The 24,867-nt window shown below is 46.5% G+C and overlaps 1 protein-coding gene across 6 annotated transcripts; it reads right to left on the bottom strand.

Moving 5' to 3' along the window:
- Window positions 1-13,007: 13,007 nt before the first annotated feature.
- On the bottom strand, window positions 13,008-20,075 carry BMP4 (bone morphogenetic protein 4). 6 transcript variants are annotated; one of them, XM_027572687.1, is made up of 4 exons: window positions 19,787-20,075; window positions 16,598-16,722; window positions 15,105-15,484; window positions 13,008-14,118 (listed from the first exon to the last, which is right to left on the bottom strand). In XM_027572687.1, exons 3-4 carry the CDS (start codon window positions 15,475-15,477, stop codon window positions 13,262-13,264), a joined length of 1,230 nt encoding a protein of 409 aa, XP_027428488.1. In that variant the 5' UTR covers window positions 15,478-15,484; window positions 16,598-16,722; window positions 19,787-20,075; the 3' UTR covers window positions 13,008-13,261. The 6 variants fall into 6 exon arrangements, with proteins under 6 accessions (XP_027428488.1, XP_027428487.1, XP_027428489.1 ...); XM_027572686.1 differs by having other exon boundaries at window positions 15,105-15,431; window positions 19,993-20,060; XM_027572688.1 differs by having other exon boundaries at window positions 19,993-20,049.
- Window positions 20,076-24,867: the final 4,792 nt, after the last annotated feature.

Genomic DNA, 24,867 nt, shown 5'->3' with positions numbered 1-24,867 from the left:
CATTCCTTTCACACTTTGTGGTGACTTCACCCAATACTTCTTTGACCCTAGGGTGTTTTTTAATCATCAGAACCTAAAGATCTGAATACTCCCAGATCAATTATCTAAGCTTTCACAAGTTCCTCATTCCTCTTGGGTTTTCTGCCCTCATATATATTATCTGTTCTGGTTTCCTGCTCGCACTTGGCCAAATGTAAAATCTAAGGCTAAACACAAATTGTTTTCTACTATGAATTCGTTTTCTTCATCAAATCAAATCCTGTTACAGTTTTTCTTCTTGGTTTGATCTTTTTTTTCCTTGGGCTATTCCAAATTCACCCTTAACACATCCCACCCTGTCTTCATAGGCTTCCTTGGTAACCTGGCCTAATTCTCATTTTGAGGCATTCCAGTCTTCGTGCTCAAAATCATCCTTTCATTTTGAAAATCATAAATATTATAGATTAATGTGCAACAAAATGAGTTTCTAGATTCATGACTTTATAAATGGATGACACAAGATTCTCTGTAACATCTTCGTATTTCCCTAGGCAAACAGACCAGGTACAGTTTTCTATTGAAAATGCAATTTAAAGAAGAGAATAATTTGCACACCTGAGAAAAGGATAAAGAGCCATCAAATCATTCAGACCAAATGTAAGCAGAATTAAAAGTCAGCACAAAATCTTAATATCTGTGGTCTCCAGCACCTGAGTAATTTTCCTTATTTTGTAGCTCTGCTACTAAGTGCCTTTAGCCTAATGAAACACTTACGAATGAATGAACTGGAACTGCTGAGTTAAGCATCTGTTACAGGAAAATTTCAGTGTAATAGTAAGGATATTCTAAGCATCTCCTTTAATAATAAAAAAGGATCATTCTCAAATATTAAAAAAAACAATTATTCTAAATGAAATAGGATGATGACACCTTGTCTACAGAATAATTTTCACTAGAACACCAGACATGCTGCTCCATAGCTGAGAACTATGCTAACCTTAGGTCCCATACACACCTAGAACACAGGTTCATAAGCTATGGATGTACATATCAGTTAGGAATTTATTCTCATGTTACTTTGTATTTCTTTAAATTTTATTTATTTATTTGAGAGAGAGAGAGAGAGCATAAGGAGGAAGAGCGGCAGGCAGAGGGAGAGGGAGAAGCAGACTCCCACTGAGCAGGGAGTCCACTGCGGGGCTTGATCCCAGGACCCTGAGATCATGACCTGAGCTGAAGGCAGACACTTAACTGACTGAGCCACCAAAGGCTCCCTATATTCTCATGTTACATTGTCTTTAAAATTACAGGTAATCTATGAAAAAAATTGTTTCTATATCTCATGCCATGTAGGTGAGCTAATGACATTACAAATACTGTGTGCAATTTATTTCAACTCTGCAACTTTCCATTAACCCTGCTTATTTTCTGCCTCCAGTGTTTAAATACTCCTTTTAAAAGAAAGCACATGAACAATTATTTAGCCAGCTATCTGATTTATCATCTGAAATGATAACTTTCAATTGATAGCACTTCAAACATATTTTTTTATATCATGCTTTCATTTTTTTTTAAAGCCAAGAAGAAAATTATATATGAATATACATTGTTAGCCACTGTGTTTCTTTAAACTTCAGTAAAAATTTTTCCTGGATTGTAAAGTATGGTATTTTGCAGAAACTATATTTGCTTACTCTGCACTCTGCATGCCATAAAGAAGTGGCATAATGACATATATGAACTGAACAATTGATTCTATTTATTCATTGATGAAAATGATGATATTTTATGTATATGAAGCCAGGTCAAATCTTAATTCTTCAAGTTCATATGCTGTCAAAATATTCACTATACTCCAAATAAGCCTGACTTGTATGAAGAGAAAAGAATTTGCCCAAAACTTGCCAACAAATTAAAATGAATCTTTAGAATGACAACATTTCTACCCAATCAGCTCTTAAAAAAAAAAAAAAAGGCATCATTTTCCCAAACTCGTTAACACACTGCCTTTTACATAGTGCTTTTCTCCCATGAATTTGGACAAGTTGTCATAAGCATTAATTAATTCTCACTATCGTTATGACGCCCACTCCCAGTGCAAACTATGAGGCTCAGCTGGGTGGTGCGTCGGATGCTATGGATGCGATAATTACCTAACAGTTCTCCTCGGCCCAGTGCTCATCCACAGAGCTCACGTATACACAAGTGGATCTTCGTATCTCAGATCAAACAGTCTTGCAAAGCACTCAGGTGGGCACTTTGGCATTCACTCCTTACTGGACTGGGACCCCCGAGAACCCTGTAAATATGGGGCCAAGCTTTTGCTCCTTAGCTAATCTTCACTTGGGAAAGTTTTTGCTCTTGGAAGTTTTAAACAGCAGATGTTTGTTAACTATTGAAACCAACAGGGCAGAGCTAATAAGTTCAAGGGGTAGGAACTAGTGTCTTCCATGTAATTTATGCCCAAGTACCCTATTTAATGCAAATACTTCAACCTTCTGCTTCTCAAAGGACTCAGAGCACAGCTAAGTGAGATAACTGAGAAATGCCTTTGGGGCCACAGGCTCAGACTTACCTTGCAAGGCTGAAGACGGTAAGTTTGCCACTCTTACTGCAGGATATTTAAGTCTTCTCTCTTTCACCTCAGACAGATAAAGCATGTATAGAACTGGTTTTCTCTCCTCAGTGCAGACAAGCTCCAATCTCTCTCCTTCTCTCTCACTCTCTCTCTCTGTCAACTTTTTAACTTTACAGAGAACAGACTGCAGCAAACATGAAATTTAATATGCTCCTTTTTTTTTAAGATTTTATTTATTGATTCGACAGAGAGAGACACGGTGAGAAGAGGGAACATAAGCAGGGGGAGTGGGAGAGGGAGAAGCAGGCTTCCCCCTGGGCAGGGAGCCCGATGAGGGGCTCGATCCCAGGAGCCTGGGATCATGACCTGAGCCGAAGGCAGACGCTTAACGACTGAGCCACCCAGGTGCCCCGGAAACTTAATATGCTTTATTACAGTTTCTTGTCTGGCTATGTTTAGTGGGTGGGTGCCCATTTTATATCAGTGTAATCAGAGGGCATATATGTTGTGTCTGCTCCTCTCATTTACTATTGCTTAATAAACAAGTCCAAGTATTGATGTAATTTACACTATTGTCATTTTTAGCAATCATAGAAAGATTGTTTCCAATCTTTGTAGTGTTGATATCAACCTATTGAAAACAATACTGTTTTCCTGTACAGATTATTTATGAAGTGTGTCCCCCCCAAGTGTCAAAGAATATAAACAATTTTATAGTTCTGATTGCAGTTTCCTTGGATGCCCCAGAAAAAAAAAAATGGATCCATTTAGAGAAACATCAGCAATTGATGGGTGTGATTACATGAACTCTTTAGAGTAAACGGAGTTGGAATGTAAACTTTATGTGGTATTAATTTGCATCGTAACTGCTAGTGACATTGCGCATTTTTTCAAAGTGATAATTTAGCATTTGTTTTTCTCTTGCACAAAATAGTATTTCCAAAAATGTGAAATGTGATCTGTAAAATACTTTCTCTCCCCCTTCTCCCCTCCCCCATCTCTATCTCTATTTCTGTATCTCTTTCAGTCTCTCTAGATAAAACTATATTGCATGTATTTTATGTGGCAGATGCTTCATTTAAGGACAGGATGATCGAAGGAAGACAAGAGGGGCAAGGTTCTCACTCTCATGGAGCTTTCGTTGCAATGAGAACGTGATACATACACATACACACACAGAGAGAAAATTTCTTAGAACTTTCGGTGAAGAACACAGCCTGAATCCTGTGCTTGAGCAGGCTGGAAGGAGGGAGCTGTTCTAGAATAGCACGTCAGAGACAGCCTCAACGAGGAGACACTGGAATCGGGAGCTGAACAAGAAGTCCAGCCTTGTGAAGATCTTGCAGCAGAAACTCAGACAGAGGGAACAGCAGATAGAAGAACATTCAAGGCAGGAAGGAACATATTTGGTGGTTAAACAACAGAAAGAAGACCTGGGTGACTGGCATCTAGTTAACAAGAAGAAAAGAGGCCGGAAGTGTCCTCAGAGAGATGGGCAAAGCCCCAGTCAGGCCAAAGCCTTATAGGGCTGAAGATCTGTGGGACAAAGCGGGGCGGGGCGGGGGGGGGGAGGCGTCTTATGGTTAAATAAGTTGAAGCATCACTGCTTGACTTAAGTGAAGCAGGTTTCTCCCTGTGAGACTTTTCAAGGGTTTTACAATGTGGACGTTCATTGTAAATTTCCAAGAGGGTAACATAGTTCACAGGGTTTCCCAAGTATATTTGGTCATGGCATTCTGTTTTCATAAAAAAAGCTCTTGAGACTATTTTTTTCAAGGAAAATTCTTCGGGGAACACTGGCTAAATGCAGGGGTTGACAGTCTACTGCCTTCAGGCCAAATCCAGCCTGCTGCCTTTTGCTGTACAGCCCATGAACTAAGAATAGTTTTTATATTTTTAGTCTTTTTTTTTTAATTTAAGTTCAATTAGCCAACATACAGTATATCATTACTTTCATATGTAGAGTTCAGTAATATATTTTTAGTCTTTAAAAATCAAAAGAATATTTTATAATGTGAAAATTATATGGAATTCAAATTTCTGCATTCATAAATAAAGTTTTATTGGGACACTGCCCTCATGCAGTTGTTTACTATTCTCTGTGGCTGCTTTTGTACAAAAACAGAGAGACCTATGGCCCACAAAGCCTGAAACACTTACTCTCCAGCCTTTTATAGAAAAAGCTTGCCAACCTCTGGTCTAAACTGTCTGTTCAGTTACAGTTACTTTGACTATAAATCTTCATATGGACTTTGGATTATAGCCATAATTTTTATATTTTATAGTAAATATTCATCAAGTACTTGTCCTAGTCATACTGGATTATTTTGCCTTTTAAATGTATTATATTTTGTTATAAATTTTTTTAAAACCTCTGCATATCAAACCTAGTTTCTTTACTTTTAATGATACCCTCCATTTCTTAAATAGTCTGAATGTGTGTTTCTTTACTACGTTGGATAATAGGGAATTCAATTTTCCTGTACTTAAAAACATGATTAACTCTTTAATATGTTTAGACATATTATGTTTAATATGTTTCTAAAGATTGGTGTGATTTACACAACTCTATTAAATCATTTTTGCAGGATATGCAATTAACCAAGTGGCAATTCTTGGTAATCCCTGTACCTACACCTATATTGCTTCTAATTTGTCAGGTGTCTAGCTCTAACAATATCTGAAATCTATTTCTGAGCTATCTGCTTATTTCACTGATTCCTTTTTCTGTTGGTGACCTAATAATAAGGGCTTCTTATAATTGTCATTTTATAACATTTTTATATCTGCTAAGGCCAGTCTACTATTATGACCGTAAAACTTGAGGGAATATTCGTCCCCATTCACTGACCCTTCTGAATGTCTTTCAAGTGCCATACAATATGTTCAAGGAGATTTTAGTGTTGCATTAAGTTAACCTAGGGGGCATTTTCAAGCTCATCATAATTTTCCCACCGATGCCAGACTTCTACCTATTCACATATCCATCTATACCTTTTAAGAAACAAACAAAAACAACAGTACCCCAGCATTACAACACAGGGATGCAATCAATTCTATATAAATCAGTGTTTATTTTAGGATACTCGTACATTTCTGTTTAAAATTCTGGGTATTTATATTTAGTTATGTTTGCACAACCTGAGTACATTTTCACATTCCCTATTCTAGGGAAAATAGAAGCCCCTTCCTGACTCTCCCCCACCTAGTTACACTCTCCTCCCCAGAGCCTGTAGGGTTAGAGAAACCTATAAACTCTGTCAATGGGTAGAACCCTGCAGAAAAGACCACAGATCATTTTGTCCTGCTTGTCATTCTCTTCCTCTTTCTCTAAGTTTACCGTTCTTAAAGTCACCATGACTTGTCATACAACGCCATTGATCTTAGGGAGATATGGCAAGATTTAGATTCTCCCCAAAATGCTCAAAATGTAATAGTTTCAACTCAAAATCACAGTTTGGCTTCTGGCAGCAAATCTTTTATATTTTTGTGATTGCCCCTTCTTATTGACAGAGCTTGTTAAAAGCCTGGTTTCTTCCCTCAGATCCCTGTGACTGATCTCCCAGTTTGGAAATAGGAGACACATTAAAAGAAGCCTCAATATATCTCATGCGAATTTGAACCTCAGAGCGTTCAATCTTCTAGAATGCTGAAATGTCCCCTGTACGTGTATGGTGGTGGGTCTCTAAGGTAAGGCATATTTGGTTAAAACAAATTATGAGCTCCTTCTGGAGAACCCAAAAGGAACAGCTAAATCAACAATAACCTACACCTAGTGTAGGCCCTCAGAGACTGTGACTTAACTGCCTGTATGACTGAGTAGAAGGAACAGGGTAACCAAGTGACAAACATAGTATCAAGATAAATTTGTCTAATTCCCGAGCAGAGTGCCATCAATCTATCAAACACCTCCTTCTTGATGCATCTGGGTTTTTTTATTAAAAATAAAATACGATGTCTGTGAAGAAGAGGAAAAGGGATGTGAGTGGGGTCTGTTTGTTTTCCTGAAGTTTCACCTGTAAGTCTACACTAAGTGGCCAAACCAAACAAGGACGCTTAGCAGACCTGTCCTCTCAACAACTATACGCTAAATCCTACAACTCTTCCATCCGGAAAAACTGCTCAATCTCAAGATAGATAATGAGCAAAAGAGTCTGAGCTTTTGGAGTTTAGAGGAGGGGAAAGGTTGATCAAACCCATTTAGCACACTCCTGAGCTGTGAAAGACTGTGGGAAAAGCGACTCTCCTTGTTAACGGTCCCACCCCCTCCTTTCCAACGAAATGGAATGCTTTGCTATGCAAATTATGAGTCTGATCTCAGAGGAAGTGAAGGACTCATGATAGTAAAAGAACTCACCTTTTGGAGATAAATTAACTCTTTTAAGGTACCATTGAGCAAATTACTTCTCCATGCTCTAAAAGTTCTCTTAGTGCCCTAAAACCTCAAAATCACCTGAGATTAGTTTGCTCCTTCAAGGGTCAGGCCTCCTAAAGAATGAGTCCCACTGGAAAAACATCTTTTGTCTGCCCTAGTTAAGGTACACAAAAGAAGCCTGTGGAAATCACTCAGCAACTCGACATTTGTGTTTGACCCCGACCAACTGGAATCTGAAGGTTGCAAGTGTCAAGGTCGGTTCTGAGCCTAGTAACCTAACTGAATAGGTTTCAATTTGGTAATTACTATATTTAGATAACTCTGCCTCCCTGTCCCATAGCCCTCAGTTCCCAAGAAAACCAGTGCAGTGAGTCAGGGCAAGAAAATGAGGGGCACACGTTGAGGCCAGTAGGAAATTGCTCAACCAATGACTTCTGAGTGTATGAGACAGCTTTTAAGCATGCCTTTCCTTCTCTGGGTCACAACTGACTTTCTCCAGAGAAGGCACATATTCCACAGATGACTAAATCAGGTGGGTACAAGTCCTTCAGTATAAAATTGTCTGAGCCCTAGATGTCAGTCAGGTAACGCAAGGAGCATTCTCTTTAGTATGGGGACCACAACATTTGAGACTTAAGGAAATCAGTAAAAGTCTTAATGAAATTTGGAAATTATAGCCAGGCTACTTAAAACTACCTGAGGATAATTATGTCAGTTTTGGACCCAGCTCACTTTCACACAGAAGGGAAGGTGACCCACATTACCATGTCTATAAACCATACATTTGAGACCTTAAATATGTTATGGTCATTAAATTTTCTGAAATTAAGAAAAACAGAAGGAAAAATAAAAGCTGTATGAAAATATGCAAATATATGAACAAAAGCTGAAAAACAACACAGAAAAACATGAACAGTTGTTTTTGGATGATGAGGCTCCAAGCAAATTTGCTTTCTTATAAATTTCTTTAAAATATTTAAATACAGACTAGAAACAATAGAAGGAAGAAAGACATGGTTGCATTTAAGCAACTAGAATGAGATCTTACAATTGCACATTGAATACCTGAGCCTGAACTTTCTGGAGGTGAAGTTAATGCTTTGGGTTATATAGCTCTCACTGACCAATTAAAAAGGGTTTATGAGTCAGTTTTCAAAATATACACCTTTTCTACTTTGGAATCCTAGGCAAATTCAAGGGATATTGGATATATCCTTAACCATACCTGTTGTTATCCTTAAAAAAACAGCACTACATTATTTTTCAGAATAATCAATATAAGTCTAAGCCAAATTGAATTCAATTAGAAATTTTCTTTCCCTCTCTCTTCCTCTCCCTCCCCCCCTCCCCCCAAAGTGCATATCTTTGGACTCTTACCCTGGGTCCTACCTTAATAAAAACTGCTTTGAAAACAAATGACAAGGATTAAAAATTAAATCAGCATAAAGCTTAAGATGAACAGAGTTATACATTTTCTCAACTGAATTATGGGCAACTATGCACAGGATGGAGTCAGTTGCTGGTACCAGAGGGACAGAGAAACAATGTCAGGAGTGAGAATAGAATCCAGTATTTTAAACTCTCAGTCAGTATGCTGTGGATCCTAAGGAAAATAATCTGCTGGCCATGGATTCAGTTAATAAAACTGAAAAAACATATTGCTGAGGTACTGACAATGAAACTATGCAAAACCAGAATCTCTTTGCACCTTGGCAAAAGGGGATTCAAGGACTTACGATGGGGGGGGGGGAGGGCGGCTTGTCATTTTTAAATATTTCCATTAGAAACCAAGTTATAAAAGGTCAAGAGAGATCAATGAGATCTTTTCTTCAGAAACTGTGGCAAAACCAACTGAAATCCGGGCTTAAGAAATTCTCATTAGTAACAAAACTCAGCAAATTATTGTTCCATCTTGTCTTCTGTTCCTCAAATTTCACATTTTTGAAGTAAATATTTCTGTAGTAATGAATCCTATAGTATCATATTTTCTGAATAGTTCTGAACAACATAACAGCATTTATATTTTCACTCAGGGTTCTTAGAGACTATTTTGAAGAGAGAAAAAACAGAGACAGTTGGAACTTGATTCAGCTGATACCTCAGGTAAAGTGACTTATGAATTCTAATTTCAAGTGGCTTCCTCAGTGAGCAGATACTCTGATTTCCTTTCCTAGGCTTGACTAAATGTTGCATACCTTGAGTTTTATTTATTTTTCAAATTTTCCACTTTTTTAAAAATACTAGAGCAATTGACGATTTTTCCTAAAACCAGCCACTTTGCTTCATGGGCAATCACTGCAGTTTTGAATCGTGTATTTATTCTGCCACCAAATGTTGAAAACATGGGGGAATGGGGCCGCTGGGGCCCCATTTGTAACCACTCTGAATGTATTTCCAGTTTTCAGAATGGTGCTAGTCTATCTCAGATAATGTGCCTGAATAATTCTGCATCAATTCTACTTTGGCAGTCCCCCAGTTATCCTAAATTCCTCCAGGGCATACTGATAACTTTCTGATTTCTCAGGTAATGTAAGGTCACCAGCGTAGCTTTTGTAGTATTCTTTTCATTTAAAAAAAGAGAATGTGTGTACATTTTATACAATTTGCTGGGTCTTGAAGCAAAAGTATCACGGAGCACAAAGAGTTTGGAGACTTGCGCCTCAAGTTTTATTTTCCTTGATTCATCTTAGGGGTCACCATTTTGAGCTCTGGCCTTTGGGGGCGTGGGTGAAGGTATGGGCACTGTGCGTCTCTGGGAGGCCCAAAGGCCCAGAGGAGGTCAGCTGAGGTGCTGTCAAGTATTATGGGCTTGGCATCTCATTTCTGAAAGAAATCAGTCAACCCATTCTTGCACACCCTTGGCCTCTTCTGTTCTCCTTCACTGCAATGGGGAGTAATGGAGGCAATTCAGCCGGACCCCAGGGCCCTGTGCATCCCGAGGAGGCTGGGAGGGCAGCTAGTGGGACCTGATGTCCGACCCTCGGTCAGTGGGTCTGTTCTCCACTCACCCGCGCTCCCAGTTTGTCACTCCAAGATGCAGACCCACTATGAGCTCTGTGCAAGCAGAGCCTCGCTGCTCCCTCATGTCTGCTTTCCGCCCCCCACAGACAACGCCTAAAGATCTCGACCCTTCTTACGCCCCTCCACCCTTCCACCCGGGTGAGCTTTTTCCCCAGACTCCACCGCTCTGCACGGCCGCTTGACCCCATTTCACGTTAAATGTGCCGAGGACCCGCCCTTAGGACCCGCGCGCACTAATCAGATCCATCTGTCGTTGCAGAGAGTTTCACCTGAGCCCCGGGGCCCAGAGTGCGGACGAGCCGGACGGGTGGTCAGCTCGGGTGGCGGGGGGGCGGGGAGGGCGGGGGGAACCTGAAATCCGCAGTCGGCATAGGAGGAGGCTGCGAGGAGCCAGCCCGCCGAGCGTGTCCCGCGCGGCCGCCGGGCTCACAGTCTAGTCCCCGGCGGGGAGGACGCCCCCTGGCGCCGCCGCCGCCGCCGCCGCCGGCCGGGGGAGCTCCGGGAGCAGGCGCAGGGCGGGGCCTGTCGGGCCGGATCTTGACGTGCGTCCAAGGCCGGGTGATTATTGGGGTCTGCCAGCGCCGCGGCTGCCCAGAGTCCTCTCAGTGTGGTGCTGCCCGGCGGCAAGGGGGTGGTGGAATGAAGCACGGTCAAGACAGAAAACAAAGTCAGCAGGTCACCTGGCAGGTTCTGAGCGCCTTATGCAACGAAAGCCGGGGAATGTGTGATGTGTTCCGGGCCCCTACTCCCTTCCCCTCTTTTTTCTTAAGCTCCTAGGAAGCCGGTTCCAGTTTAAAGGTTGGGTAGGGATCGACCCAGCAGCTCTTCTAATGTGGTTACGACTTTGCTGAACTCAAGAGCGATTCTCCCTCCCCATCTTTCTTCAAGTGAAGGGAACATTTCTCTGGGAAAGGGAAACGGGGTGGGGGGGGGGCGGAGTGGCAGGCTTGATCCAAAAGCGATGTCGAGTATCAGTCTACAACTTCCATAAAGTACTCCCAAAAATGTAACACTGAAGCCTAAATTAAATCATCCCCACACACATTCAACACACATTTGGGAGTCCTTATGCCCCCGGGCCTCAGGACTGTGCCTTCAAACAGAATTTAAAGAGTTAAAGCTGGCCGTAGCTCGTTTTTCATGCTAGCATTTGTGGCATTAGGACTATTTTGTTAACTAGGTATATGCAATTCACAGAATTTCACGGTAAATTCCCCAGACCAAATATTTGGCTGAACAAATAAACAACATTATCCATTCCTGAAAATAAGCCAGTAGAAGGGGGGGGGATGGGGGGCAGGGTGGTTGCTAGAAAGTGACCTGAGCCCGGCAACCACCAGGCTCCGGATTCGCCCTCTGATAATTTGTCCAAGCGCTAGAGATCTGTGGGTTCCTTTCCAATAATACGGACATTTCGGAAAGTTGCTGGAAATCGGGCAAAACAAATCGAGGCCGCCTGAGGGGAACCCATAATGGGCTTCTCCTAAATGATTTATTCGACCTCCATACCATTAATCAAAGGGGCAGCGACCTGGGGGGCTTGAAGAGGGGGAGCAGTATCCCTCTTGCGGGGAGTTTTGGAGGAACTGTGGAGTCTTGCTGCCTTTGCCTGGGGCTCTGATCTCCTCTCTCCACCTGCGCTCTCCGGGGAGCTGGGGCTTTGGCAACCGCTCTACTTCTATTTTTATTGGTTTCCACTAAGCTGCTCCTTTTGGAGGATTGTAGGACTTTAGTAATTAAAAACAAAAATGAATCCTGCCTCACCCGAACCCCCAAGAGCACATGGAAGAGTTGTGTACATGAATGCAGGGGGTGCACACACACACACACACACACCCCCACCCACCACCACTGGTACCTCCACCTTCATGAGGGAGAAACGGACAGGATCCTATCAGCCCACCTCACACAGACTATATATAAAGACACAGCTTTTGCCCCAAACCTACCCAAGCCTATGCAGGAAAAAGTACACACATAAGAAATGAACCTAAGCAGGCCAAAACGCCAAGGCTTAATTTAGTTGCTGGTGGCAAGTAAGAAAAAGCAAAGGTCTCTTCCTCCGGTCCTCTTAGCTTTAATATACATGTCATTCTAGAGAGCCAGTTCTCTGCCTTAATGGCAAGCCCCTAACTGAGGGATACTCAACATAGTAGCATTTTCCTTCTTGGCCAAAAATTGGGCTTTTTCCTGGAAGAAACCCTGGCTCAGAATAGCACATCCACTAGGTATCTCACTTTCTGCCCAGCTCTAGAGAAGGGGAGCTGGCATTTGACTTGAGATTGCATAAAGGACACAATGTTTTCACAGTGCCTCCTTAGAAATTTTGACCCTTCAGTTTCTGATCCCCTTGCCATCCAGCCCAAACTGTTAGAATTTCGAACTCCATGAAGGCCTTCATGTGGGGAATAGGAGACAAGGGGAAAAAGTCAAAAAACACTGGAGAATTCCACCATGTGGCATATTAAAATATGGTCACCAAACTTTTCAAAGGTAAGGCACATTATTTGTTCTATTGAATAAAAGCCACTTCACCACCACCCCCAAATCCTGTACACATACACACAAACACACAAACACATGCAAATCAGTTTTGGTTTGAAAATACAACACTGGTGCCTATCATGACTGGAGACACCCTAGGGTATCATAAAAGCTGTGATGGGAGTTATTCCCTAGAGTTGAGACTCTATCAATCACCCTCAGCTGGGACGCACCTCTAACAGGTGAGCAAAAACAGAAGATGTACAAGGAGCCCCAAACTGAGTCTTTAATCTGGCCTCCTCCTTTCATCTCACTGTTTCTCCAAGGCATGTGTCATCCAGATGGGAGAGGATACTGCGTCCTTGTTAACATTAAATAGAAATGGAAAACAATTCATCCTGGCAATTACCATCTCTCTACCATCAGTTTACTTCCTGTCCCTCCAACTTAACCACCTCCAGTTACCACCCTCTGACTTCCATCCTGCCCCCAGCCCTTCAACAGGAAAAAAATCTCATTCAAAAGAGATGGGGGCAGAAGGAAAAAGGATTAAAGAGAAAAGGAACAGTGTACCTTTAAAATAATGACTCATTTTATTTTTTCTTTTAATATGTAGTTATAAATATATTTTGTCAAAATATATGATCAATATGGTCAAAACATTTGCACGTAAAGTCATAAATAAGGTCAAGGTGAATGTTTAGGTTTTTTTTCCTTTTTTTTTTTTTTTTTTTTAAGATAAAAGTCCAGCTATAAGGAAGCAGTCTGTGTAGTGTGTGGGTGAGTGGACGGGAACGTGTTATGTCCCCAAGGACTGCCTGATCTCAGCGACACCCACATCCCTCTACTACCATCTCCTGATAATTTTTCAGTACCACCTTGTCATACTCATCCAGGTACAGCATGGAGATGGCACTCAGTTCGGTGGGAACACAACAGGCTTTGGGGATACTGGAGTTGACGGAGTTGACCAGGGTCTGCACGATGGCATGGTTGGTTGAGTTGAGGTGGTCAGCCAGTGGAAAGGGACAGTCCCCATGGCAGTAGAAGGCCTGGTAGCCTGGTGGGGCCACAATCCAGTCATTCCAGCCTACATCGCTGAAGTCCACATAAAGTGAGTGGCGCCGGCAGTTCTTATTCTTCTTCCGGGCCCGCTGTGGGTGATGCTTGGGGCTCCGCTTGGCCCTCTGGCGTCGGGTCAAGGCATGTCCACGGCCATCATGGCCAAAAGTGACCAGGAGGGGCCGGAGCTGGGCCCAATCCCCACTCCCTTGAGGTAACGATCGGCTAATCCTGACATGCTGGCCCTGGTGGGTCCGTGTCTGATGGAGGTGAGTCACCTCGATGGCCAGCCCGTAGTTTGGCTGCTTCTCCCGGGTCCAACGAAGGACCGCAGGGCTCACATCAAAAGTTTCCCACCGTGTCACATTGTGGTGGACCAGTCTCGTGTCCAGTAGTCGTGTGATGAGGTGCCCAGGCGCCACTTCTGCCAGGGGCTTCATAACCTCATAAATGTTTATTCGGTGGAAGCCCTGCTCCCAGTCAGGGCCCTGGTTCACCTGCTCCCGGAAGAGTCGAAGCTCTGCAGAGGAGATCACCTCGTTCTCTGGGATGCTGCTGAGGTTAAAGAGGAAACGAAAAGCAGAGTTTTCGCTGGTCCCTGGGATGTTCTCCAAATGTTCTAGGCACAGTCGAGAGGAAAAAGAAAAAGGAAAAGAAAAAAAAAATAAAAGCATATTAACTTTTTTGAGAAATCGTAAAGTCAAGAAATAGCTTCGGTCAAGAAGCTTTGGGTGATGAGTGCTGAATTCTGCTTACGTAGTGGAAGCCTATTTGAGGAAATAAGCGCACCTTTTAATTTGAAGGAGCAGATAAATGGGCTGCTAGCAAGCCAGCAAAACTTAGCGAGCATTCAGCAAGCACCAAAGACAGAAAGTATCTCCCAACCTCCTTTATATGTCTAATAATTTCCATGTGTCAACTCCTTACTCCACCACCATCAGACTCCCCTTTTAAAGCTCTCTTGGCTTTGTGTACACAGTTTTCTTTACAAGTGGTTATAAAGAAAAAGGGGGGCCAACAGAGCAGAGGCAGGAGGAAACATGCACACAACTACCCTCTCCTTCTTCAACTTTCGAGTATGTTACTAAACATTTCCCCAGTGATCTTGGAAACACAGAGCATGCCTTGTTGATCATGTTACAGAGGGGAAAATAAATTCCAACACAGTAATGATGCTGGTGGATTAATAACTCAGATTTACTTTGGAAAAGAAACATCCGCTAGGAAACATTCAGATCGGATTACAAGGCCCCTATTGAATAAACCTGACAAACACACAGCTGTAATATTAAATTCAGTAGGTGCTTTGAAAAAAACGGGCAGAAAACCTGGCAAAAAAGGCTTTGATATAGCAAAAACACACCGCAGGGGCTAGCCCACGTCTGAGTGGTGTCATTACCCTTCCCCCGAACCCCTCCCCTCTGTCTCCAAAAAATAAATTCAGCCACAGCTCTTGGAGGTAAGCAGCTCTGCTCCCTGGCCTCCAGGATTTGGGGCTTTGATGTAACCTGAACTCTTCCCCCCCCTCCCCCCCCAGGGCTTCCACTGCCCCACCGACCAGCCCTACTAGCCCTCCCCGGCCCGGGACGCTCCGCAGGGACTGACCTTCGTGGTGGAAGCTCCTCACGGTGTTGGCCCTACTGGCGGGGCGCTCAGGATACTCCAGACCGATGCTGTGGATCTGCTCTTCCTCCTCCTCCTCCCCAGACTGGAGCCGGTAAAGATCCCGCATGTAATCTGGGATGACGGCGCTCTTGCTAGGCTGCGGGCGGCGGCGCAGCCCGAACATCTGCAGAAGTGTAGCCTCGAAGTCCCGCAGGAGCTCATGGCTCTGCCCTGAGCGGCGTCCTCCCGCGTGGCCCTGAATCTCGGCGACTTTTTTCTTCCCCGTCTCAGGTATCAAACTAGCATGGCTCGAGCCTCCTAGCAGGACTTGGCATAATAAAACGACCATCAGCATTCGGTTACCAGGAATCATGGTGTCTCTGGGGAGGGGGAGGAGGTGGAAGGTTAAAGAATAAATAAACACCAATAACGAGAGAGAAATAGAGATGTCTCTGCGTATGCATATAAGGCCAGCGATGGAGGGTCAAGATGTAAAACAGGTCAGAAAGATCAAGTTTGGGTCTTCTCCCTCACACACCCCCACCAGCACCAGCTGCAGCCATGCACGGCCTGAAAGTAGGAATTGCCCTGTAATTACTTGGTCTAACTTGTTTACAGTCAAATAACCTCAAATCAGATAGCCTCCATCCTGTTAATCTTTTTTTGTCCCAACTGCTATCTGAGCCATGATCTCAGCTTGGTTTCTTCAAGGATAAACAGTTAACATTGAGGGGGTAAAAAAGGGTGGGGGAGGGAGAACTAAAATGCCATCGCACTCCACTTCAGACCTTCAGCCTCTCTCCCTCTTCCTCCACCCTCCTTCTTCCTCCGCCCTCGGAGCCCAACTTCCACAACTTCCAGCTGGTTCGGAGCAGGAGGGTGGGCGAAGACACAGGGCGGCGAGGTCCAGAGGCTGAGACCGAGAACGTGGTCTGGGAGCTGACCGAGTGAGTGGCTTGACGGTTTATTTTACTGTGGCTGATGAGTTTGAAATGCCCAGCAAAAAGCATCTGATCGCGCCCGCTCACTCACTCCCAGGAAAGCGGGGAGGGGGGGTGGGGGGGTGGGGGTGGGGGTGGAGGGGGGTGGGGATGGTTCCGAGAGAGACCTGAGTTTTGACAAGCAGCTGGGAACAAGCAAAGGGGCCCTGCGCTCTCCCAGTTAAGTGTGTGTGTGTATGTGTGTGTGGTTGCCCAGAAAGTACAACCCCAGGCTGCAGACCTTTCATCTCTTTAGCCCCCTCTTGCTCCCCTTTCTTGCAAGGCACACGATCTGAGAGTGCGAGTGGGAGCAAGCAGAACTTTAAACAAAACCGGTACGCTCAGAGCTCCACGGCTCCGCGGCTGCCCCGCCAAGAAGAAAGCGACAGCGCTGCCAGAAAGCGGAGTGTGAACTCTGGAAAAAAAGGTCCGACGGGAGGGACACAAGGCGAGCAGGGGTGGGGAGGGCAGAGTGAAATCCCAGGAGGGGGGAAGGAAGAGGTGTCTACTCACTGACAGAAAACAAGGCATATAATAACAGTCCATGATTCTTGACAGCCAATCTTGAACAAACTTGCTGGAAAGGCTCAGAGGAGCTGCGGCAGTGCGTTGCTCTGGATGGCACTACGGAATGGCTCCTAAAATGAATATTTGAATATAATGAGACTCTGGCGCAGACTGGCTCTGTTTTTCTTCCAGCCCCTCTGAGTCACGTGAACGCAGAAACCCCGCCCCGCGCACGGAGGAGCCCGCCCTTCCCGCGGCGGGCGGCGAAAGGGCCCGCGCGCCCTCCCCCCGCGGCCCCGCCCCCTCCAGGAGAGTCCAACCCCCGCGCCGGCCGCCTGAGCCGCCAGCGGTCTGGGAGGAGCTCTGCGCCAGGCTCCGCGCAGCCCCCGGCGGGTCCCCGGGCGCAGTGCGCGGAGGACGCGGTCCTCGCTTCTACCTGCGACGTTCGGTGCCACGGGCCGGGCCCCCGCGCCAGCGGCCTAAAGCCGGAGGACCTGGGGCGCACTGTAGGGGCTGCGCCTCCAGCGCGAACACGGCTCAAATGGGGCCGGGAGCGGGGACGGCGGCGTCTCAGCAGCTCAAAGCCTCACCAACCCAGGGGCACTTAAAAAGGAAAGCGCTGAGGGACAGACAAACGCGCGCGCGCGCTCCCCGCCACTTCCTCCCCGGGGTCTCCGCGAGGCCAAATATTGCTCGCAGCGACAGCCAGTCACCCCTTGGCGAACGCCTGCGAGTGCTCAGACAAGCCGGGCTGGCGCTCGAGCTCCTAGCCAAAAGCTGCCGCCCCTGTCACGCACCGGGCCGGAGGGGGAGGTGTTAGGCGGAGATCGGTGTGGGAAAGTGGGGAGGGAGCGGCCGCTGGGCTATTTTCTGCGCTTCCATTTCGGAGAGAATCCGCACCGCGTCGGCCGCGGGGTCCACTCCGAGCAAAGCAAATCCCTAAAGAAAGCGGTCCTCGAGCCATTCAAGACGGAGGGGCGGACTCAAAAGGAGACGTCGCTGCGGAAAGGGCGCACCCCAAGTTTCGGGTCTTAATGTCGCTGAGGTTTTACAACTCCCGACCCGGCGCAGAAAGGAAATCCCAACCGCGTTCCCAGGAGTCGAGAAAACCGTGAACAGCTTTCGGCCTGCGCTCGACCTCTGTGTCTGCGTCTCTCCCTCTCTTTCTCCAGATTGTCTTATTTTTGAAACCACCACTCCTACCCCCGCCACTTCCTTCCCCCACCCCCTTCCTCCTTTGCACCAGCTGCAGAGTTGCAGCAGATATTCCTTCAAGAATCTTAACCAACCCACAGCTCAAGGAATTACCGGGATGTCCTGACTCTAACGGAAGATGCTACATGCATGGGTGGTTCTGCACGGGGGCCTTTTCAAAAACCTGACCCGCGCGATTCTGCCTAGGCCCCAGCCCGCCCCGGGGTCCCGAACCCCAGACTCCCGCTCCCAAGGCCACTGCACCCGCCCTCCCTTCCTTGAGGCTCTTTCAAGTTCCAGCCTCGGGTCGCTTCAGAGATCGAGGGCTCAGGTTGCCCGCCTCTCTCCCTCACAAACTTGGTTTTCTTCTTGAGGGCACTCGCGGGAAGCGTTTGAGGGAGAGTAAAGAATCAAGCGCTTAGCCCTCCCGGCGAGCCCCGGCTGCCCGGCGCCGCCCCACACCGCCGGCCGGGGTGTGGAGGCCGCGGGCGCCCCTGCGCGACGGTCGGCGCCGCCGGACAGCCGCGCCGTTTCTTGAGCGGCTCTACGGTTTTGCCGCTCCCGCGCCACCGCTGGCAAGGACTGCGAAAAGGCTGGGAGAGCAAAGAGGGGTTTTTTTCAGACGCCTGGAACCCTAAAAACGCCCCACGGGAGGAGCTGTAGAAACGGGAAAAGCAGAGAAGAGCCAGCCCCCGCGGGGCGAAGGGCCCGTGGAAGGGGCGGGTGCCCGGGATCCCCAGACTACCCTCTGCCCCTAGGAATCTCCCCGGGCGGCGGCGGGAGCGCGCGGCGCTAAAACCCGGAGGCTGGACGGAGAGCGCGTTGTGTTTCAATTTCGGATTCCGTAGGATTCATCTCTAATCACGCAATCCCCCCCCCCATTTTTTTCTTTAATTAAAAAAGACAAAAGCCCAAAAGGACGTTCGTCTGCAGAACTTTTTCTTGGGGGGGAGGGGATGGCAGGGATGCAACTCGGGGCGCTTGTCCTTTACTTCTCCACCAGTCTTCTCCCGACGCCGAAGTTTGCCCAGAGGTGGCCTCAGTTTACCAAGTCTATGTTTTGGGGGGTTTTAACGTCTCACAAAGCTTTCAGCCCACACACTGCGATCCTCATAGTCCATCCACCTAAGCGGTGCCCAGGAAGCGTTTGAGGCCTCGGGCCCAGCTCCCGCGAGGAGGGGTCCGCAGGGACCCGGGAATCCCGGGACACTTGCTGGTCGGCTCTGCGCTGGGAGGACCAGTATGAGCGTCGGTCCGCAGTGCGTCTCGCCAGCGACTCCCCATGGGCCACGACACCGCAGGAAGACGCGTGCCCGGGCGCCAGGCATCCCAACCATCGTCCCTACAGACCCTACACCAGGAAAATGATAGGGGAGAGGCTCCTTGGATGCTGCAAGTTCATGAAAACAGCTTGTGGATAAGGCGCGTCGTGCAGCCTCAGTTCGCGTGCTCTCAGGGGCTCCGGCGGGCTGGGGGCCGGGTCGGGTGACACTCCCCTCGGGCGGCGCGCAGGCTCCGGAGGCAGCAGGACCGCGCTCCCGGCGGCAGAACCAGCCCTGGTTAGGTGTTCTTTCCTCCACCTCGCTGTCCCTCGGCCCCCTCACACTGTCCGGACCTCGGAGCCGACACTCCTTTCTCTCCCGGCCCTCCTGTCCGGGGATCGCGAACGCCAGTGCCCCCGCAACGCGTTCTGCTCAAGACCTCGCAGTCTTTCCCAGCCACCCCCAACTAAGGGCTCCTCTTCTTCCCATCTCTTCTGCCCCGAACCTACCAAAGGTGGCAATCGCCCGGGGCCGCCGGACGGAGAAAGTGGCCTGGGTAGAGGCGGTAGCAGATGTGGAAGTGTCCTTCAGCGCCAGCATCCCTACCTCTAGCACCACCGTTGGAGAAAAAATAGGCCACCTTTAGCTGTGGTCAAAGGCTGAGCACCCCTGCTGTTCCCCCCAGGGATGCTCCCCGGCCCCCTCTGCCCGGCACCCCTCGCCAGGTAGCCTTGCTCACCATAGGTCCCTGCAGTAGCGGGCTCGCCAGCAGCAGCTCCTGGGGACCTCTGAACGGCTGCAGTGAACCTGGGCAAGGGCCGAGGACTGGGGCGCTGCAGGCTCGAGACGGCGCGGACGGGAATCCCATCAGAGAGGCGAGATACTCAGCCCCGAGCAGCCGCAGCGTCTCAGGCTCCCGTCCCTCCGCTCCGATGCCACACTCACCTAGCTTCCGGGCAGGGCTCCGCTCTCCTTCCCTCCCTCCCTCCTCCTCTGCCCTCGTGCATCTTCTCCTTCCCCCCTCTTTCCCTCGCTCTCTTTCTTTCTTTCCTTCCTCCTCCTCGTCCCCGGCAGCCCCTCCCTTCTTCCCTCCGCCCGCGCTCGCCTCCCTTTCTGGGATGGGAGCCCCGCCCACATCCTCCCCTCCAGCCGCCGGGCCTCGCGTCGCAGGCCCGGGTCCCGGAAGCCCGGGCTGCGCCTGAGTCCGCAGCTGCTGCCCGGGCCGGGACCATGCTGCCTCCAGCTCCGGGAAGCGGCCGGGTCTCACCTGGGGACCACGTGCAGAGGTACTAGAAAGCATGCACCGACTAGTCGCCTTACCTTCCAAAAATACCCATGGGAGTCTGGGCTTCCCCGAGTTTAGAGTAACTGCTGCCCAAACTGATGATTAAAACACTGAGTAATCACCATTTACCCCGAGTAATTAGAGATAATGAAACACCTCTAAAATCAGGTTATGGAAAAAGGAGCTGTTGGATTGCTTTAAAGAGTGGCCTTCCATAAACTGTTAAAGGATTTCCAAACAGTGAGAAACAGGCTGTACGCAGAACTGTGTGCTCTAAGAGGTACCTCTTTGGCTATTGAAAGGTGACTTTCCTTCCAAAACATTGTTTTCAGTGTTTCTTGTGGAAAGCCTTGGCGATGACCCTCAGGAAGATGGCCCCCCTCCCACCCCAGGCCTAACACTTTTGAGGACAGAGGTGGCATGGAGACAGGCTGGGGCCATGTTCTTACAGTTAGGAAAGCCTGCCTGCTTATTATAACTCAGAAACCTTCTTAAGAACCACCACAGAGATCATTTTTGTTGCTATTGTTGTTTATTTGGGAATACTTAAACTCAGCAAACTGACCTTCTGAGGAGGTAACCAACCACTAAAGCAACAACGTTTTGGCCATAGGGAGACAAGAAAAGACACCCTTTGTTCTGTTTTTAAAGGAAGAAAGGGGTGAGAAGTTGGCCCTTTCTTACAAGAAAGTGCTAGTAATCATATTAGCAGGGAGGCGGAATGTGTGCTTAAAACCTTCCCAAACAGGAGCTAATTTCACACGGTGTCTCTGACGGAGCAGTGCAGGGAGATATCAGCATCATCTCTCTGGTTTACAAACACACAGAGGGGAAGACCAGCCAGGTTAAAGGAACTTGCCCAGAGCCCTAAAGTAAATCACAGGCTCTGCTCTGGAGTTCTGAGCTAACACTGCAGGGCGGGTCTGAGGGTCTCAGCCCTGAGTTCCAGGTAGACAGGGGGAATGCTGGAGGACGGAGCCTGTTCTGTCCTGGATCTCTTACCCTGAGATAGCTACTGCACTTCACTGTCCCAGCAAAACATGTAGGTCTTTACTTAAACTGGTATTGGTCCTAGGTACCTCACCTGTAAAGACTTTTACGTTTACACACCTTCAATATGTAGAAAACAGGAACCACTTCCTGTGTGGAACAAGGGTTGGAATTAGATGAAATCTGGGGGGACAACTGTGAGGGCAGGGCCAAGGCATCCTTCCATCTTTTTCTTTTTCTTTTTTTTTTTTTTTTAAAGATTTTATTTATTTATTCATGAAAGACAGAGAGAGAGAGAGAGAGAGAGAGAGAGAGGCAGAGGGAGAAGCAGGCTCCCAAGGAGCAGGGAGCCCGATGCGGGACTCGATCCCAGGACCCTGGGATCATGACCTGAGCCGAAGGCAGACGCTCAACCATCTGAGCCACCCAGGCGCCCCATCCTTCCATCTTTTTCAAGTTAGGCCTGTGAGGTCTTTTAGCCTAATAATGCCTCAAACAACAGAAACAAGCTGTATGGCTTTGAGTATGTCCTTTAATTCCCATGGGCCTCAGTTTTCTCAGCAGCAGCATGAAAGGATTAGGCCAGATGGTTTCCGTACCCGTTTTCAATTTGAAAATGATTTCATTTTTTTTTAAATTGAAATTCATTAAACACCTATCTTCTTTCATTTTAAATCACACCTGAGCCCACCTCTTCTAGAAGCCTCTGATTAAACAGGGCAGGGCAATACCACCACCCTGAAAGGATGACTGACAGGATACCTCCAGCTTCCAACATAATCAGAATTACATCAGTTTTTTAAAAGATTTTATTTTATTTATTTGAGAGAGAGAGCGTGCGAGCACACGGGGGCAGAGCGAGAGGGAGAGAGAGTCTCAAGCAGACTCCGTCTGCACTGAGCACAGAGCCCGATGGCTGGGTTCGATCTCAAGACCCTGAGATCATGACCTGAGCCAAAACCAAGAGTCAGAAGCTTACTCGACTGCGCCACCCAGGCGCCCCCAGAATTACATCAATTACTAATAATAATGAAACAAAATTAAAATTCCATTAAGTAGTTACCTAATGTCCATCCTGGGGCATTAGGCAGTGTGTTCCTTCAGCGCACTGCCTAGAGTAAGGGTAGGTTAAATGTTCACTGAGCCCCCTAAAACAATCAGTATTGTTTTGGTCATTAACAAAATGTGCTCCTTAATATTTAAACTCAAAAACAACAGTGATACGCTGTGTTTAAAAGCAGGGCTTTATTTTATTATAAGGCACAAGATAATAGGTGGTTGTTTTTTTTTTTTTTAATCCAAATCCTTTTGGATAATTGCTATTATCTCATTTTGCTGAAGCCTAAATAATAAAGTGGCCATTGGCCCACCCATGAGTGTGTGAAACTCATAGTCCAGGAGTTTCTAATTAAGCCACCTGACATACCTTGTTTAGACCCCGATATGAATCTTTAGATGTGTGGTGGAAGAACTCAGCTTCAGTTCTCTTTGGACAGCTGTATTTCTAGCCCACATTGTACAAACCATCTATTATCACCTCCCTTTACTCACTCCTCTTTTCCTTTTTACTTCCAATCTCTTCTGCCAAAGAAGAAATTACTTGCTAGTTAGAGAACTAAATCCGTCACAGCCTAGTGATCAGAGCTGGTGAGGGAAATCGGTCCCTATCTCAAGCTTCCTTGTGAATCTTGGTGTTTTTATAGAATGTAATATGGCTGGACCAAATGAAGCTGTGACCTTAAGTCATTTAGATTAGGAGGAGACATCTATTGTAATTCAAGAGTTAACTATTATTGGTCTTCTGCTGCTACTGCTAAATGAAGGGCACTCGTTTGGGTTTTTCCTGGGAAGCATCAAGAGAGAGTAGCTGGACAGAAAGCTCTTAGGACAGACTTTCTTAAGGTATGTTCCGAGGAGCATAAGCTTCAGAACAAGGCTGGATACCGAGAAATGCAGATTTCCCAGCTCTGCCTGTCTGAGATCTACATATTTCACAAGGTTTCCTGATGATTCTGAGCACACTAAAGCTTGAGAAATACTGTTTCGAAAGTTACTTCTCTTATATTTTCAAGGCTGATAGATACCACTAAAAGGCTGATACCTAGACATTATTAAACAGGCAAGGAATTTGCTTGGCGTGTGCTTTATAAGCTGTTAAATATGGTAATTATAGTATTACTATGCCCAGAACACACCAAATAGGTCTTTGCAAATGAAAAGATTTCTAATCCTATAGGTGTAGTAGTCCTTACTTCTAGGTCCTTGATTAAGAACCACATCAAGTCATCAAACCTTCTTTGCCAGTTAAGTGTCTGTTGAAGCTCTGGAGATATATTTTGAACAAATCCCCAGCATCATTGCTGACTTTTGAGAAACAGTAAGATAGATAAATTGGAAATGGAATTAAAAGGGATCTCTGAAACTGGCCAGGACCATTCGTTTTGCTCTAATTTATACTTACCATTTGTTACATATTTGCTGTCTGGTCCTCACAACAACCCTCATAAAATCCTTGCTCTACCGCTGAGAATCAAATTTAGAGGAGTCATATATAAGTTTCTCAAGGTCACAGAGCTAATCGGTCGGGGACCCAAAATTCAGACCAGGTCAGTTTGCCTCCGCCTCCAAACGCCATTAGCTAGGGCTTGCAGAGGGATGGACCCCTGTGGCCCAGCTTCTGACTAGACAAGGCTTGCCCTGAGGGCTTTCCCAAGGCCAAGGCAGCAGCTGCAGCTCTATTCCTTACAGCATGCGGTGGCAGAGAACGTTAGGGTATCTTCCCAGTGCTGAGAAGACAGAACAAAATCAAGACCCAGAAGCTTACTTCCTTGGGATTCTTATTACATAGCCCACCTTAAAGCAAGACTTTCTGTGACCTTCCCCAGGTAAAAGTTGTGGTCTTGAGAAAGAAGCTGCTTACCTCTGCTGGGTCTCAATTTCCTCAGTGTAAAATGAGAGGACTGCCCAAGTTCGTCACAGGTCTTTCTCAGGACCCAAGATGGAGAAATAATATCCACTAGCTAAAATCATGGTCAAATGGCTTGACCTCCAGAGTCTTGGTTTGCTCATTTATAATCTAGGAATAACAATTTCTATTTCATAATGTTCTTATAAGCATTAAGTGAGTTAGTATTAATAAAATGGCAGGCATAAAATGTTCAGCAGATATTAGCTATTATTTTTCTTCACAAAGGTAATGATTACATGAGCAAAGTAGGTGAAAAGTCACCCTGGCACTGTTTTATTTATTTATTTATTTATTCAGTGATAAACTTTTTAAAGGAAGGGGTTACAGGTCACATTTATTTTATAACCATTGGGGCCACACACGTCTTAGGTACTGATTGGATAAAGGCTGTTTATGTGAACCAGCGCACATGGAGTTAACATTCGTTATGACTTGTCTATATAAATCTGACCCATGAACAAATCTCTGCCAAGATGACAAATAACTATCAAAGTGGACAGGCATTAACTACTGAGAGCAAAGAAATACTAGACTAGATGACATATCTGAAACATTTTCCATCTCTGATTTTTTCCAG

Source organism: Zalophus californianus, chromosome 6, assembly GCF_009762305.2.
Source record: "Zalophus californianus isolate mZalCal1 chromosome 6, mZalCal1.pri.v2, whole genome shotgun sequence".
Taxonomy (NCBI): Eukaryota; Metazoa; Chordata; class Mammalia; order Carnivora; family Otariidae; genus Zalophus; species Zalophus californianus.
This window is presented reverse-complemented; position numbering and strand designations above follow the sequence as displayed.

Bases quoted from the DNA above. Each gene is read 5' to 3' on its own strand.
- BMP4 (XM_027572686.1), bottom strand. From the start codon at position 20,054: ATGCACGAGGGCAGAGGAGGAGGGAGGGAGGGAAGGAGAGCGGAGCCC. The intron at 15,432-16,597 runs GTGAGTAGACAC...TATTATGCCAAG, and splicing joins ATATGCCTTGTTTTCTGTCA to TCCTGCTAGGAGGCTCGAGC. The intron at 14,119-15,104 runs GTCAGTCCCTGC...GACTGTGCCTAG, and splicing joins GAGGAGCTTCCACCACGAAG to AACATTTGGAGAACATCCCA.